The 18,287-nt window shown below is 37.6% G+C and overlaps 1 protein-coding gene across 1 annotated transcript in view; it reads right to left on the bottom strand.

Annotated features, from left to right (window-relative positions):
- Nucleotides 1–18,287, bottom strand: part of LOC140847416 (kelch-like protein 4) — a 50,746-nt gene that overhangs the window by 5,661 nt on the left and 26,798 nt on the right. The window contains exons 5-7 of the mRNA XM_073227690.1: nucleotides 12,441–12,627; nucleotides 9,132–9,356; nucleotides 7,455–7,617 (exon numbers count right to left, since the gene is read on the bottom strand). Of these exons, the coding sequence (XP_073083791.1) occupies nucleotides 7,455–7,617; nucleotides 9,132–9,356; nucleotides 12,441–12,627 (575 nt within the window). The remainder of the gene's footprint in view (nucleotides 1–7,454; nucleotides 7,618–9,131; nucleotides 9,357–12,440; nucleotides 12,628–18,287) is intronic.

The following is an 18,287-nucleotide window of genomic DNA, read 5'->3' as shown; positions in this document are numbered from 1 at the left end:
CTGCTTCATTCAGTTTTACTTCGTTGTTATACTCCACAAATGTGGGAAATCATTTGGTACTTGTCTTTCTCCGCCTGCCTTATTTCACCGAGCATAATATCCTCCAGCTCCTTACATGTTGTTGCAAATGGTAGGATTTGTTTCTTTCTTATGACTGGATAGTATTCCATTGTATGTATGTACCACATCTTTATCCATTCATCTACTGATGGACACTTAGGTTGCTTTCATATCTTGGCTATTGCAAATAGTGCTGCAATACACATAGGGGTGCATATGTCTTTTTGAATCTGAGAACTTGTATTCTTTGGGTAAACTCTATGGACTGGGATTCCCGGGTCAAATGGTGTTTCTATTTTTAGTTTTTTTTGAGGCTATATATTGCTTTCCACAATGGTTGAACTAGCTTACATTCCCACCAGCAGTGTAGGAGGGTTCCCCTTTCTCAGCATCTTTGCCAGCATTTGTTGTTCTTCATTTTTTCAATACAGGCCATCCTAACTTGTATGAGGAGATATCTCACTGTGGTTTTAATTTGTATTTCCCTGATGATTAATGATGTGGGGCATCTTTTCATGTGTCTGTTGGCCATCTGAATTTCTTCTTTGGAGAATTGTCTCCTCATATCCTCTGCCCATTTTGTAATGGGTTATTTGGTTTTTGGTTGTTGAGGCATGTGAGTTCTTTATATATTTTGGATGTTAACCCCTTGTTGGATATGTCATTTACAAATATATTCTCCCATACTGGAGGATGCATTTTTGTTCTGTTGATGGTGTCCTTTGCCGTACAGAAGCCTTTCAGTTTGATGTAGTCCCACGTGTTCATTTTTGCTTCTGTTTCCCTTGCTCGAGGAGATGCGTTCAGGAAGAAGTTGCTCATGTTTACACTCAGGAGATTTTTGCCTATGTTGCCTTCTAAGAGTTTTATGGTTTCATGACTTACATTCAGATGTTTGATTGATTACGAGTTTTCTTTTGTGTATGGGGTTAAACAATAATCCAGGTTCACTCTTGTACATGTAGCTGTCCAGTTTTACTAACAATAGTTGTTGAAGAGGCTGTCATTTCCCCATTGTATGTCTATAGCTCCTTTATGATACATTAATTGATCACATATGCTTGGGTTTATATCTGGGCTCTCTAGTCTGTTCCATTGGTCTATTGTTCTGTTCTTGTGCCAGTACCAAATTGTCTTGATTACTTTGGCTTTGTAGGAGAGTTTGAAGTTGGGAAATGTAATCTCCACCAATTTATTCTTCCTTCTCAGGGTTGCTTTGGCTATTTGGAGTCTTTACTGGTTCCATATGAATTTTAGAATGATCTGCTCTAGTTTCTTGAAGAATGCTTTTGGTATTTTGACAGGAATTGCATTGAATCTGTAGGTGGCTTTAGGCAGGATGGCCATTTTAACAATATTAATTCTTCCTATCCACAAACATGGGAAGTGTTTCCATTCATTGGTATCTTGTTTAATTTCTCTATGAGTGTCTTGTAGTGTTCAGGGTATAGGTCCTTCACTTCCTTGGTTAGGTTTATTCCTAGGTATTTTAATCTTTTTGATGCAATTGTGAATAGAACTGTTTTCCTGATTTCTCTCTCTGCTAGTTCACTGTTAGTGTATAGGAATGCCACAGATTTCTGTGTATTAATTTTGTATGCTGCAGCTTTGCTGAATTCAAATATCAGATGTGATAGTTTTGGAGTGGATTCTTTAGGGTTTTCTATGTGCAATATCATGTCATCTGCAAACAATGACAATTTAACATCTTCCTTTCCAATCTGGATGTCCTTATTTCCTTGTGTTGTCTAATTCCTGTTGCAAAGACCTCCAGAATTATGTTGAATAAAAGTGGACAGAGTGGGCATTCTTATCTTGTTCCCAATCTTAAAGGAAAGGCATTCAGATTCTCATTGTTAAGTATGATGTTGGCTGTGGGTTTGTCATATATGGCCTTTATTATGTTGAGGTACTTGACCTCCATACACATTTTGTTGAGAGTTTTTATCATTAAGCAATATTGAATTTTGTCAAATGCTTCTTTGGCATCTATGGAGATGTTCATGTGGTTTTTGTCCTCCTTTTTGTTGATGTGGTAGATGATGTTGATGGATTTTCTTATATTGTACCATCCTTGCATCCCTGGAATAAATTCTAGTTGGTAATGGTAGATGATCTTTTTCATGTATTTTTGAATTTGGTTTGCTAATATTTTGTTGAGTATTTTTGCATCTATGTTCATCAGGGATATTGGTCTGTCATTTTCTTTTTATGTGGTGTCTTTGCCTAGTTTTGGTATTACAGTGATGCTGGCCTCCTAGAGTAAGTTTGAAAGTATTCCATCTTGTTCTACTTTATGGAAAACATTAAAGAGGATGTATATTAGGTCTTCACTAAATGTTTGATAAAATTCAGCTGTGAAGCCATCTTGTCTAGGGGATTTGTTCTTAGGTAATTTTCTGATTGCCAATTCAATTTCATTGCCGGTCTGTTCATATTTTCTGTTTCTTTCTGGGTCAGCCTTGGAAGTTTGTGTTTTTCTAGAAATTTGGCCATTTCTTCTAGGATATCCAGTTTATTTGCATACAATTTTTCATAGTATTTTCTAATGATTCTTTGTATTTCTGTGATGTCCATAGTGATTTTTCCTTTCTCATTTCTGTTTATGTGTGTAGACTCTCTATTTTTTCTTGATAAGTCTGGTTAGGGACTTATCAGGACTTATCTATTTTGTTTATTTCCTTCAAGAACCAGCTCTTCCCTTCATTGATTGTTTCTATTGTTTTATTCTTCTCAATGTTATTTATTCCTGCTCTGATCTTTATTATGTTCCTCCTTGTACTGACTTTGGTCTCATTTGTTCTTCTTCTACTTTCGTTATTTGTGTGTTTAGCGTGTTCATATAGGATTGTTCTTCTTTTCAGAAGGAGGTATGAACTGTAATATACCTCCATCTTAGCATGGCCTTTGCTGAGTCCAACAGATAGTGCGGTGTTGAATTATCATTGTCATTTGTCTCCATATATTGCTTGATCTCTGTTTTTATTTGGTCATTGATCCATTGGTTATTTAGGAGCATGCTGTGAAGCGTCCATGTGTTTGTGGGATATTTTGTTTTCTTTGCATAATTTATTTCTAGTTTCATATCTTTGTGGTCTGAGAAACTGGGTGGTACAATTTCAATCTTTTTCAATTTACTGAGCCTCTTTATGTGGCCTAATATATGCTCTATTGTTGAAAATGTTCCCTGTGGACATGAGAATGTGTATTCTGCTGCTTTTGGGTGTAGAGTTCTGTAGATGTCTGTTAGGTCCATCTGTTCTAATGGATTGTTCAGTGCCTCTGTGTCCTTACTTATTTTCTGTCTGGTTGATCTGTCCTTTGGAGTGAGTGGAGTGTTGAAGTCTCCTAGAATGAATGCATTGCATTCTGTTTCCAATTTCAATTCTGTTAGTATTTGTTTCACATATGTAGGTGCTCCTGTGTTAGTTTTATAGATATTTATAATGGTTATATCTTCTTGTTGGATTGCCCCCTTTATCGTTATGCAATGTCAGTCTTTGTCTCTTGTCACTTTCTTTGTTTTGAAGTCTATTTTGTCTGATACAAGTACAGCAACTCATGCCTTTTCCTCCCTATTAGTTGCACAAAATATCTTTTTCCAGCTCTTCACTTTTAGTCTTTGTATGTCTTTGGGTTTAAAGTGAGTCTCTTGTAGGCAGCATATAGCTGGATCTTGTATTTTTATCCATTCAGTGACTCTTTGTCTTTTGGTTGGTTGGTGCATTCAGACCTTTGACATTTAGGGTGATTATTGATAGGTATGTAATTATTGCCATTGCAGACTTTAGATTCGTGGTTACTGAAGGTTCAAGGTTAACTTCCTCACTATCTAAGAGTCTAACATAAGTCAATTAGTATGCTATTACAAACAAAACCTAAAGGTTCCTTTTTTTCCTTCTTTATATTCCTCCTACATTCTTCATATATTAGGTATCATATTCTGCACCCTTTGTCTATCCCTTGATTGACTTTGGGGATAGTTGATTTAATTTTGCATTTGCTTAGTAATTAATGGTTCTTCTTTCTTTACTGTGATTTTATTACGTCTGGTGACAGCTATTAAACCTTAGGAACACTTCCATCTATAGAAGTCCCTCCAAAATACACTGTAGATGTGTTTTGTGGGAGGTAAATTCTCTCAGCTTTTGCTTATCTGGATATTGTTTAATCCCTCATTCAAATTTAAATGGTAATCTTGCCAGATAAAGTATTCTTGGCATGAGGTCCTTCTCCTTCATTTCATTAAATATATCATGCCACTCCCTTCTGAACCTTATGTTTTCTGCTGAGAAGTCTGATGATAGCCTGATAGGCTTTCCTTTGTATATGATCTTATAGTATTTCTCTCTGTGGCTGCTTTTAATAGTCTGTCCTTATCCTTGATCTTTGCAATTTTTATTATTATATTTCTCAGTGTTGTCTTCTTTGGATCCCTTGTGTTGGGAGATCTGTGCACCTCCATGGCTTGAGAGTATTTCCTTCCCCACACTGGGCAAGTTCTCAGCAATTACCTCCTAAAAGACACGCTCTATCCCTTTCTCTCTCTTCTTCTTCTTCTTCTTCTTCTTCTGGTACCACTATAACATGAATACTGTTCCACTTGGATTGGTCACACAGTTGTCTCAATATTCTTTCATTCTTAGAGATCCTTTTTTCATTCTGTGCCTCAGCTTCTTTGTATTCATGTTCTCTAATTTCTATTTCATTTATCAACTACTCCACTGTATCTAATTGCTTTTAAAACCTTCCATTGTATGTTTCATTTCTGATACTGTGTTTGGTAAAGATTGGATCTCTGACTGGAGTTCATTCCTGAGTTCTTGAATATTTTTCTGTACTTCCATGAGCATGTTTATAATTTTTATTTTGAAATCTCTTTCAGGAATATTAATGAGATCAGTTTCATATGAATGTTTCTCTGGTGTATGTTGGATTTTGCTTTGAACCAGGTTACTTTGATGTTTCATATTTGTATGTTGCGCCCTCTAGTTTCCAGAAGCTCTTCACTCTGGAGCTGCTCAGTCCCTGAAGTAATGTTGGGTGTCACAGGGGAGTGGTGTTGATGCCTGGTGGGTGGAAAGAGTGGCTTCCTGCTTCCCGGCTACTTACTATCCCTGTCTCCACTGCTAGATCCAGTGGGTGGAGCACACAGGTATAAGCCTCTATGCATTGCATTTGTAGCTGTTGTAGGCGGGGCTTCCCACTGGCTGGCCTGATGCCAGGACAAGGTTTCCTGGTTTGCGAGTGAGGTGTGAGCTGCCCAGAGGAAGGTGCAGCAGGTATGTATCATGGAGGGGGCCTTGGAGCTGCATATCCAGCCAGGGGGGCAGGAACTCCTGAAGGTTGTGGAAGTTCCCTCTGTGCTAGGTAGACTGCACCTGGCCAATTCTGTCTACCTGTCCTTTCTCCTGGGCAGTAATCTCTGTGCAATTGTTGCCCCTCTAGCAGCCCTCTCACCATTAGGATGTCTCTCCTTGTTTTTGTCCCTGAGCAGCTATATATATATCCGTTTATCACAAGCATCTGGAATCTCAGTCTCTCCAGGTATTCTGCCTGTCTTAGCTTTCCAATCACCCTAATCAACAGAGAACCATGCAGTGTAGGTTTGTGCTCCCAGAAAAAAACTCAGAGCTAGGTGTTCAGCAGTCCCATGCCTCCACTTCCTCCCTGCTCTGTTTCTCTTCCTCGTGCCGGTGAGCTGGAGTTGGGGAAGGGCTTGGGTCCCGCCAGGTCATGGATTTGGTTCTTTACCCTGTTCCATGAAGTCTGTTCTTTTATCCAGGTGTTTGTGGTCTAGTGCAGCCTTCTTTCCTGATGCTCTTTCAGGATTAGTTGTCTTAATTATATTTTCCTTTTATATGCAGTTTTAGGAGGAAGCCTCTGTCCCACCTCTCACGCCACAATATTTAATGTCCCTATTGTCTTTATGAACTGCTTTATTTAATATAAAAACATGTCACTAACAAAACAGTAACTTAAACAACTAAGGGAATAGGATAGAACCAAGAAACTGGAATTATTCCTAGGGAGATACATTGTCAATGGCAGTTCTCTGATAAACTTTACAATGCCAATTATTTTGATGAGCAGCATTTTAAATCTAAGTTAAATTGAATCCTACATCAATAAAGAAGATAAACATTTACTAAACCATATGTCTGTAACTATACTTCATGCTCAGTTATTTGCCCATTTGTTTTGTGAGTCAGCAAAACAACTTAAATTAGTCAAATTTAATTCTTTCAGCCTATTTTGCAAGTGTTAGGAGAGGGCCACTGAGTCCCCTGATATCACTCAGGTCAGACCAGAGATAATGACAGTTAGGAGTCTTTTAAGCTCTAAGACATGGTAAGCCCAGGTTTTCTCTTAACTATAGACATTTCCTACTTCATACACAGGTGCTAAAAAACATCTGTGTTGAAATTTCTACTGAGATCAGTTACATGACAAAGTATTGGCTTCATACATGGTAAATATGGACACAGAAGACTATCTCCTGCCACTGATATATCCTGGTGTCTGAAATTCTTATCATTCAAGTGATTCCTATATGCTAGTCATTGTCTCCAAAGGTTCCTTGTCTGAAAGTACATAATTACTTGGAAGAAGTAACCATTCAGGCTCTTTGCAACCTGTAATACTGTAGGACTTTAATATATTAGCTTTCTCTGATAGGCAAGTGATCACCAGAGGGAAAGATTCAGAATGACGGTACCAGATGTAATTCTAGAGTTGGGAATCCTGTACTCTCAGGAGAGAGTGAGTAGTAAAGAACAAAAAGACTTCCCTATTACAGAGACCAAATTTTTGATACTAAAAAATCAGTCATAATGTCAAAAGTGGTAGCTTCTTGAGGGCAAAATTGAAACTGGTTTACCTACAAAAGTGCTTTTCAAGTTTGCTTCACACACAAGTCACTTGAGGATATTGGCAAAATACTGATTCTGATTCAGGAGGTTTACTTAGGGTGGGGCTAGGATTCAGCATTTCTTTTTTGTCATGAGTTTTTATTGAGGGACATACAGTGAAATGCACAAATCTTAGTGTATAGCTTGGTGAATTTTGACATGACATATGTATACACTCATGTAACCATCACCCAGAATAAGATATCAAACCAGCATATCTAAGTATATCTCAGGTAATGCTAATGCTGCTGGTCCCATGACCACACTTGAGCGACAAGGGACTACAGAATATTTAATTTAAGTGTTCATTTTAGAAAAGTCTTTTCTGTCATAGTGAAGGGAGCGTTCCAACAAAGGCCTTTTATGACTCATAAATAGAATGTATTGGTCACTAGGAATGCTTACTCACTGATGGAGCACATCAAGAAAGTGCTGTATCACATGACCTGGGAACACAGCGCATGCAGGTTTGGGTTTACTCACTTGCCATTTAATGCAACAACGCCAACTCTGCCTCTACGAGTTGACATACTGGCCACGTAAGTCCACTGACGTCCCTCCGGGTCCCATCTTTCTACACTATTTAGAATACTCGACCCGTCATGACCACCAACAGCATACATTGGTCCTTCAAGTGTGGCAACACCTTAAAGGATAAAAATAACATGAGGGCTCACCGAGGTACACCACAGATAAGGGATATTGTTTCATTCTGCAAGCAACTGACGGGCTAACAATTTTTTTGTTTGTTTCTTAAATGGTTTTGTGTACACATGAATAATTTACTGATCTTGATATGAAAGTAAATATAGTCTATTAATCCTAGGAAACTTTCAGGCCATAGTTACTGTACTGTGAAAGGCTATCACTGTTGTAACACTGAAGTCAAAGGAGGTAGTGAGAGACACTTTAATAGGGATATCAGTGAACAGGGAAGCTGATTTTTTCTGGAATAATTTCAAGGCTAGATTTTGAATGTAAGGGGTAGATGAAATGTGATACTGAATCTTGGATAAATTTTAGAATTGTAGGCTGTCTGTAGTAGGTCTTTTTAAACCCTGCTCTTTATTATAGGGATTAAAAAAAAAGGAGATTCCCATGGGATAATGAAATAGACAGGGCTTTTTCAGGTTTAGTCAGAAGTGTCTTCCTTTAGATACTATGAATAACCACTTTCTAACTGCTGCTTATCTGTTCTGGGAATTCAAATAATTGGTTTTCTCCCCCACCTTCTTCACCATCTCAGTGTCTCAGTGGTATATCCTCATCACCTCTCCTACCTCTTCAGTGATATCAATGAAATTTTTAAAACTTGCTCTGATTTCTCCACAAGTTATGTTTTCTAAGCTATGTTAAGGAATCACACTGACACACTGAGCTCCATAATTATATAGTCTATCATTTGCATTGACACTGTATTAGGTAATTTGGGATTAACAATACCAGACCTTGATCTGCCACTTTTTAGCTGTGTATAGGTCAGTTCTTAATTGACTTACTAAGGTAATTATTCTTCTTTTTAAACAAAGGAGTCTAGCATGCAGAAAGATGTACTCTGTCAAATACTCAGGAGAATCAAAGTTCTTCACTATTCCAGAGGTTTTTACTACAGCTTTCTTCAATTTCTTGGCAACTTCTTGCTTAAGTATAACCTCGAGCTGCTCTACAATTTCCTCAATATCCCTGCCTTGGATCTGCATCCTGAGGCTTTTGTTGACATACAAATTTGATGTTCTGGGAAGGGTCACAATTCATCTAACTAGAAGCACAATGTCTCTCCATCATCATGTGCTCTTTCCTCTAAACTGAGCTTAGAAAAAAAATCCAGGTGTAGTTTTATATTCCTTAACAATGTATTCCTTCCAAAAGTTTTTATCTCTCTTAAAGCAGGCCCTGTTAAAATACCAGTACAAGGGAGATAAAATTGACAAGTCTGACATCTGAAACATGAGAAGAGTTTGACAGGGTTTTACCATTTGCTTAAACTTTCCAGCATGTTGGAGACATTTTGACTAAGGGTTTGGCTAAATCCCAATAATGTGCAGCTGAATTTAATTTTTAAAAATTCCTACTAACTTTACATTCTTGACAAACTAATTTTTAAAAAGCTCTATTAACAACTGCACATTCTTTAGAAACTATGGTACACTAAGCTCTTACCTAAGCCATGCCTCGGTGTTGACATGGGAGGCACCACAGTCCAGATTCTGCTAGCTGGATCAAAACATTCCACAGTATTTAAAGTTTGAAAATCATCTACTCCTCCGAGGACATAGAGCTTATTATCAATTACTGCACCCCCAAACTGAAGCCTAAGGTTTCTCATGGTGCTACAATGTTGCCAGCTATTGGTCTTGATGTCATATATTTCAATTGTATGGGTACCTGTAAAAGGGGATATTGGACAAAGTTAAAAAACACATGGATAAAAGGGTTGAATTAGCACCATTCACATTTTATTTATCTACCGATAATTTATTGCATAAAATCAGTAATTGCATCTCAAAGTAAAGTAAGTAGACCAGATGATTCTCCAACTTGGCAGGCAAGACAAGAGGAATATTTTACCACTCCTGCATCTAAATACGTTTCAGAATGAAATAGTTTATTTACAAATATATGGCTTACATGCTCCTAATGGCTTTTTTGGCTATGCTGTGCTACTGGTAGTACTAACACAGGTGGCAAACACAAAAAAATTATCTTGGAATCTATCACTGACTCATTTACACATCCACTATGGTTTTAATTACTTATTCATTCAATATATTACACATATAATTATACCATTCAATATATTAATTTGGGCCCTTTTAAATTCAGCTTGGGGTGTGTGTATGCTAATTGAAAATGCAAATGACATAAGGTGCAGGAATGAAAATCCGTTTTAAATGGGTCTTTGATGTTGATTCAAAGAATGTTTCATGATGGTGACTCAAAGGATTATAATTAAGTATAAAATTAATTATTAGTATTACTATTAAAATATGACATTGAATTATTGCCTCCTTTATGTGTTAATATTTCGTTTTCTATTCAATAACCGAAATTCCAAGTTTACTACCATAGTATGTTGTCACCACTGCCATAAAATTTGTCATTACTTCATAATAAGTTGTCACTTTTGTGTAGGCAGTACTTTTTGCCAGTCGTTCACAATGCCTGCTAAATTTTACTAAAAGTTGATTTTGTACAACAGGGATGTTTCTAACTAATAACCAAGGTGGAAAATGGAAGTATTATTATTCAAATATAAAGCATACCTAAGACAGCTTAGTGATTTCCTCTATGTTTAAAATGATCTAAAAATGAATAATTTATCTCTTGCCATACCATCTCTGAGAGTTGTTTTTAATAAATGAAAAGCTACTGATTACATTGTATGTACAAAAGCCCAAAGTTTACCATTTGACCATTTACAAATTTTTACTCCGTGATTATGCTTACAGTTTTCTGATGATTATTTTAAACGGTAGGAGTGTTAGTTAGCCCCAGCCACTTGTGTGATATCTGTATTTAGCAACTAATTCCAAGTTACTTGCATGAGTCAGAGAGGAAATTGAAGACTGAGGAAGCACTGCCTTTTTCCTAAACATCAAAACGTGTAAGTTCAAAAAATATCTTAAAAAGAAAGGTACCTGAAACAACACACTAAGAACAGGCATATCTGCAAAGATTCTTATTTAAAGTTTTATGAAGGAGTGAAAATTGGTACATTCTAAAATGTAATACTGATTTTTGTAAATAAATGCTACCTCGGTAATGATTTTGATATACTTAGGTCTTTTTCGTTTTTCCTTTTTTGTTCCTAAGTGCTCATGCCGGTTCTTCAGCAGATTCTAAAACCCTCAAAGAGGGGAATCCGTTTTGTTGTTGTTGCTCTCTCTTCTAAAATAGTAGCAATATAGCAAAAAGGAACATAAGATTTGAGTGAGAATTCCATTTCTAGTCTTTCTAGGTATTTGTCCTTGGGTTGGCTATCTAAACTGAAGAACCTTATAGTTTCTTCATCTGCAAAATTAGATAATAAATCTATCTTGTAGCCTTATTGTAAGGATTAGAAATTATGTTTGCAAAACACCAATCAAGGATCAGATACTCAAAAAAAGTAGCTTTACTACTATTTTAGATGGCTGCAACTTCCCACAGGGCCTTTTATGTCTCCATGCTGAAGGTACGCAAAAAGCTTCAGAATCATGGCCTTCCTTCCTTCCATATAAAACTGCGGTAATAGAGTCAAGGGACTATAGGGTCACATTTGACACATTTTCAGAAACTGATGAGTTGTAAATACTTATTACCATGTTCTGTAACAATAAAAAAAGAAAACAAATGCAAAACCAAACAAACATAAACATTTTCCACTTCTCACGCTGCAAGTTAGGCTCTTTTTTTTTTTAAATCAGAAACTAAGAATGACTGTAACTGCATTTTGCATTTAGTAACTCTTTAATTTAAATATCAAACAAGACACCTTTCCACATGCTGTTAATATTCATTCTATTCAATAAAATGCAATAAAATAACAAGTTGTCAGACCTGAAATTAATCATAAGATTTCACTGTATTTGTTCTTTTCTGAAGAATACTAGTTTTGTGAGGTTACTCTACTACTTTGGAAACAACTACATTTGCAAGCTCTTGTTTTATAGATTTGTGATTAATTGGCATTACTTCCTGTATCACCTTCAATTTCCATATTGAAAGTACAACTACACATATCAAAGGAAAGGATCAGTTTCTAGTCGCACAAAACTTCGAAGTTTGCATCATTTTCTACAAGGTGTCCAATGAAATTTCTACATATATACTTGGCGAGTATTAAGTAGTTTGATTTTATTTCCTGAACAGTCAACTCTTAATTACAAAATCCTCATCCCACTGTTTTGGCAAATATGGTTCTACCGATTTATGTGTAAAAAGGGCAGAACTACAGAGAAATAGGTTCTAAGAACAGTTCAAAGTAAAGATGATGGCTTCAGAAACGTTTCCTTATTCCCTTTGATAAAATTCTTATGTAAAATCATTACTTTATTCCAGGTTTTAACTACTTATTTCAAGATTCTTTGTAACTAGCCTTTGAGTATCTAATGGGAAACTGACATCAAGGAGTTAGAGGTCACTCTTCTATTTCTGACAAAAAGCAAATTTGGAGGACCTTGTCCCTTCCATTTGTGATAAACCTTAAATAAGTTTTCCTTGAAAATATATTAAACTGCAGAGCAAATGCAAATATTTAAGAATGGCTGCCACAAAAGTATGTGTTCTGAGTTTAGCCAACACTAATAAAAGGGTTATATTCCATAAGATAAGAAGAAAAGTCACAAAATTACATAAAGAAGCCTAAAATTAGATTTAGATGCCAATATTTAAATACAGCTTTAATGCCACCCTCATAATTCTGAGGGTGTTAAGAATATATCCTCTCTTTAGTATGATATTTTCAATTAACTAGTTTGTTCCTGCTACCTCTCATAGCATCCATGCCTCCCACAGCATAAAGCGCCCCCACAGTAGATTTTCTAGGCTTGGTCCGAGGGCTTTGCAGCATGTGTCTTCTTTCAGGTAAGAGATGATACTTCATAGCTTCTATCAGGAGTTTTTGGCACTCTAGATCAGCAGTGAACACGGGTCTGTCTTCAAGACCCGCCAGTAACTGCAAAGTAATAATTCATGGTACATGAAATGAGGAGCCCACCATTAGGAAGAACATATTCATTTAGAGAACATTGGAGAAAACTCGAGCTAATTCAAATGTAGAAATGCTATCATTTAATATTTTAAGTTGCTTAGTGACATACTTTGTGTTCACTGATGATTTGAAGTGTCTAAAGCTCTCCATATAGTTGCTAAAGGACTCTGTAGATTTGATATATTACTCATCTTGGGAATAAGGAGTGAAAGAGAAAAGCACTCAGGAAATGTGTTTCTTAAAGCAGTCAAAGTGAAGTACTGCTGTAAGTACACAAAGCAAGCATCTCCCAGTCTACTGCATGTAGCCAGACAAGCAGCCACCTTTATGCTGGATTTAGAGGAGGGAATACCAACATGCCCAGTGAAAATGAAACAGCATTGCCCACAGGGTGTCACATCTTTATCATCAAATCACTTTTGTAAGATATTCTGAAAGCAGGTGCTTTTTATCTGTACACATGTACATGTGTACATCAGTGAAGTACATGTGTTAGCAAGAAGGCAACACATCAGCAAGAGTAAATGACCAGTCCTTTCTGGCCAAACCATCACTGCCTGACAGACAGTAAGACCCTAACAGAATGGGATAAACATTAGGTAGAGTATTTTTCCTGAGATGAGCTTATAAATTACGTTTGTAATCAAGCATCAAGCATCATTTACATTGGGTCCTTGGAGTTTGGGGTCCACAGTATCACAGGCTTTGAGAAGAGTACAAGATTGTTGTAATGAAGGTGCTAATTGCACTCCCTAAAACTTCCATGAAGGTTCCAATTCCGCACTGGTTAATCTCAACTCTGTTCTCACCTTACCTATAATTTCTGACGGATAACTATTTTTACTTGGCTGGTGAAACCCTAGGCATTTTCTAATGCATACACTGCTGAAAATACATTTGAAAATTGAGCTGCGTAATTTTTTTTCTTCCAAAAATAATCTCCAAAGTTTTACTACCATTCACTTCATATATTTCATGTCTAGAATATACCATTCACTTCATATATTTCATGTCTAGAATATTTGTTTAAGGTCACTTTCAAAATTGTTTTGGAAAGCCTATATTCTCTTTGCCATTACGCACCACTGCCATCAGCAGCAAAAGTCCACAGCAGTCTACATTGTAGGCTCTAAGGCCTGCTCAGGGGTGGGAGGCCAAGGTACCACTGGTTGTATGGGCTGGAAATGTACCCACCTTCTAATAAAGTAAGAGAAGTCCAAACTAAGCACTTTGCTGAAAGAATGTCATATTGACTTAAAGCAGTGTAGACTCAAATGGGTCTGGTCCTTTACACCAGTGCATCTCCAGTGTTTACATACCTAAGAATCATCTGGAGAACTTGTTAAAACACAAACTCCTTCTCCCTGTACCCAGAAATTGTTTCAGTATGTATGTAGTGGGAATCAGAAACTGAGTTTCTGACAAGCTTCCAGACAATGGCATGCATCTGTCCATGGACGTTTTGAGAAGCACTGCCTTAGAAAATCTGTTAAATTGTATAGACCTTCTCATAAGAGTAACACACATAAGAACATCAACATAAAATTTCCGTAGATGCTGAACCTTGGTTCTAAGATTAAATGTATATTTTAATGTTTCTCTTTTTGGTGTGAGTACTGTCTTGCCCTTTGAATAATTTGCTATACCCAGGAGAACAGTCAATGTTTTCCATTCCATATCGATAGGTTCTCAAGCTTACTAGAGTTCCATGGAATTTAACTTACAGCTAAAATGTTTTTTAAAATGCAGAGAGGGGCGGAGCCAGGATGGCGGCATGCGCAGAGCAGCAGAACTCTCCTCCTAAAACCACATATAATTATGAAAATGTAACAAAGACAACTCTTCCTAAAATAGAGACCAGAGGACACAGGACAACATCCAGACCACAGCCACACCTGCAAGAACCCAGCGGCTCGTGAAGGGGGTAAGATACAAGCCCCAATCTGGCGGTAACCGAGCGCCCCTCCCCCTGGATTCCGGCGGGAGGAAAGAAACCGGAGCAGCTTTTTTTTCTTTTTTGGCGAGTGCTTCTTGGAAGCCTTAAAGGGACAGGGACCCAAATACTAAGGAAACAGGGCAGTAAGACCGGTGAGCGGGTGCCTGAGACCGGCGCCTGAGGACAAAGAAAATTGCGCGATCCTTCCTTTTTCTTTTTTTATGGTGAGTGCTTTCTGGAAGCCTTAAAGGGACAGGGACCACAATACTAGGGAAACAAGGCAGCAAGACCGGTGAGAGGGTGCCTAAGACCGGCACCTGAGGACAAAGAAAATCGTGCATTTTTTCCTATTTTTTTTTCTTCTCTTTCATTGTTGCTGTTGTTGTTTTGGTTTGGAGAGTGCTTTTTGGAAGTCTTAAAGGGGCAGGACAGGACACTTAGCCAAGAGGCAGAGAATCTGGGGATCTCTGGGCAATCTAACCCCCTGGGCAACAGGGAGCACAGAGTCCCCTTACGGAGATAAATAGCCTCCCGGCCGCTCACCACTCCAACGGGGCTCCACCATTTTGGAGGAGCAGCACCAGCCAGGCCACACCCACAGCAACAGCAGAGATAAATTCCATACCAACTGGGCAGGTAGCAGAAGCCCTGTCTGTGCACAGCTGCCAAGCATAAGACACTAGAGGTCGCTATTCTCCCAGGAGAGGAAGGCCACAAACCAACAAGAACAAAAGCTCTCCCAATTGTCACTCGTACCAGCTCTGCAAACTATCTCTATCACCATGAAAAGGCAAAACTATAGGCAAAGATCACAGAGACAACACCTGAGGAGACAGACCTAACCAGTCTTCCTGAAAAAGAATTCAAAATAAAAATCATGAACATGCTGGCAGAGATGCAGAGAAAAATGCAAGAGCAATGGGATGAGATGCAGAGAAAAATGCAAGAGCACTGGGATGAAGTCCGGAGGGAGATCACAGATGTCAGGAAGGAGATCACAGAAGTGAAACAAACCCTGGAAGGATTTATAAGCAGAATGGATAAGATGCAAGAGGCCATTGAAGGAATAGAAACCAGAGAACAGGAACGTATAGAAGCTGACATAGAGAGAGGAATGAAACAACACTAAGAGAACTATGTGACCAAGCCAAAAGGAATAATATTCGTATAATAGGGGTACCAGAAGAAGAAGAAAGAGGAAAAGGGATAGAAAGTCTCTTTGAAGAAATAATTGCTGAAAACTTCCCTAAACTGGGGGAGGAAATAATCGAACAGACTATGGAATTACACAGAACCCTCAACAGAAAGGATCCAAGGAGGACAACACCAAGACACATAATAATAAAAATGGCAAGGATAAAGGACAAGGAAAGAGTTTTAAAGGAAGCTAGAGAGAAAAAGGTAACCTATAAAGGAAAATCCATCAGGCTTACAACAGACTTCTCGACAGAAACCCTACAGGCCAGAAGAGAATGGCATGATATATTTAATACAATGAAACAGAAGGGCCTTGAACCAAGGATACTGTATCCAGCACGACTATCATTTAAATATGATGGTGGGATTAAACAATTCCCAGACATGCAAAAGCTGAGGGAATTTGCTTCCCACAAACCACCTCTACAGGGCATCTTACAGGGACTGCTCTAGATGGGAGCACTCCTAAAAAGAGCACAGAACAAAACACACAACATATGAAGAATGGAGGAGGAGGAATGAGAAAGGAGAGAAGAAAAGAATCTCCAGATAGTGTGTATAACAGCTCAATAAGTGAGCTAAGTTAGGCAGTAAGATAATAAAGACGCTAACCTTGAATCTTTGGTAACAATGAATCTAAAGCCTGCAATGGCAATAAGTACATATCTCTCAATAGTCACCCTAAATGTAAATGGACTTAATGCAGCAATCAAAAGACACAGAGTAATAGAATGGATAAAAAAGCAAGACCCAACTATATGCTGCTTACAAGAAACTCACCTCAAGCCCAAAGACAGGCACACACTAAAAGTCAAGGGATGGAAAAACATATTTCAGGCAAAAAACAGTGAGAAGAAAGCAGGAGTTGTAGTACTAATATCAGAGAAAATAGACTTTAAAACAAAGAGATAAAGAAGGACACTACATAATGACAAAGGGCTCAGTCCAGCAAGAGGATATAACCATTCTAAATATATATGCACCCAACACAGGAGCAGCAGCATTTGTGAAACAAATACTAACAGAACTAAAGGGGGAAATAGACTGCAATGCATTCATCTTAGGAGAATTCAACACACCACTCACCCCAAAGGATAGATTCACTGGGCAGAAAATAAGTAAGGACACACAGGCACTGAACAACACACTAGAACAGATGGACCTAACAGACATCTATAGAACTCTACATCCAAAAGCAACAGGATATACATTCTTCTCAAGTGCACATGGAACATTCTCCAAAATAGACCACATACTAGCTCACAAAAAGAGCCTCAGTAAATTCCAAAATATTGAAATTCTACCAACCAATTCTTCAGACCACAAAGGTATAAAACTAGAAAAAATTTTACAAAAAAACCAAAAATGCTCACAAACACATGGAGGTTTAACAGCATGCTTCTAAATAATCAATGGATCAATGAACAAATCAAAATAGAGATCAAGGAATATATAGAAACAAATGACAACGACAGCACAAAGCCCCAACTTCTATGGGATGCAGCGAAAGCAGTCTTAAGCGGAAAGTATATAGCAATCCAGGCACACCTGAAGAAGGAAGAACAATCACAAATGAATAGTCTAACATCACAACTATCGAAACTGGAAAAAGAAGAACAAATGAGGCCTAAAGTTAGCAGAAGGAGGGACATAACAAAGACCAGAGAAGAAAGAAAGAAAATTGAGAAGAATAACACAATAGCTAAAATCAACGAAACCAAGAGCTGGTTCTTTGAGAAAATAAAAAAAAATAGATAAGCCTCTAGCCAAACTTATTAAGAGAAAAAGAGAATCAACACAAATCAACATAATCAGAAATGAGAATGGAAAAATTACGACAGACACCACAGAAATACAAAGAATTATTAAAGACTACTATGAAAACCTATATGCCAACAAGCTGGAAAACCTAGAAGAAATGGACAACTTCCTAGAAAAATACAACCTCCCAAGACTGACCAAGGAAGAAACACAAAAGTTAAACAAACCAATTACGAGCAGAGAAATTGAAACGGTAATCAAAAAACTACCCAAGAACAAAACCCCGGGCCAGACGGATTTACCTCAGAATTTTATCAGACACACAGAGAAGACATAATACCCATTCTCCTTAAAGTGTTCCAAAAAATAGAAGAGGAGGGAATACTCCCAAACTCATTCTATGAAGCCAACATTACCCTAATACCAAAACCAGGCAAAGACCCCACCAAAAAAGAAAATTACAGACCAATATCCCTGATGAATGTAGATGCAAAAATACTCAATAAAATATTAGCAAACAGAATTCAACAGTATATCAAAACGATCATACACCATGACCAAGTGGGATTCATCCCAGGGATGCAAGGATGGCACAAAATTCAAAAATCCATCAACATCATCCACCACATCAACAAAAAGAAAGACAAAAACCACATGATCATCTCCACAGATGCTGAAAAAGCATTTGACAAAATTCAACATCCATTCATGATAAAAACTCTCAGCAAAA

Source organism: Manis javanica, chromosome X (genome assembly GCF_040802235.1).
Source record: "Manis javanica isolate MJ-LG chromosome X, MJ_LKY, whole genome shotgun sequence".
In the NCBI taxonomy this organism is placed as follows: domain Eukaryota; kingdom Metazoa; phylum Chordata; class Mammalia; order Pholidota; family Manidae; genus Manis; species Manis javanica.
This window is presented reverse-complemented; position numbering and strand designations above follow the sequence as displayed.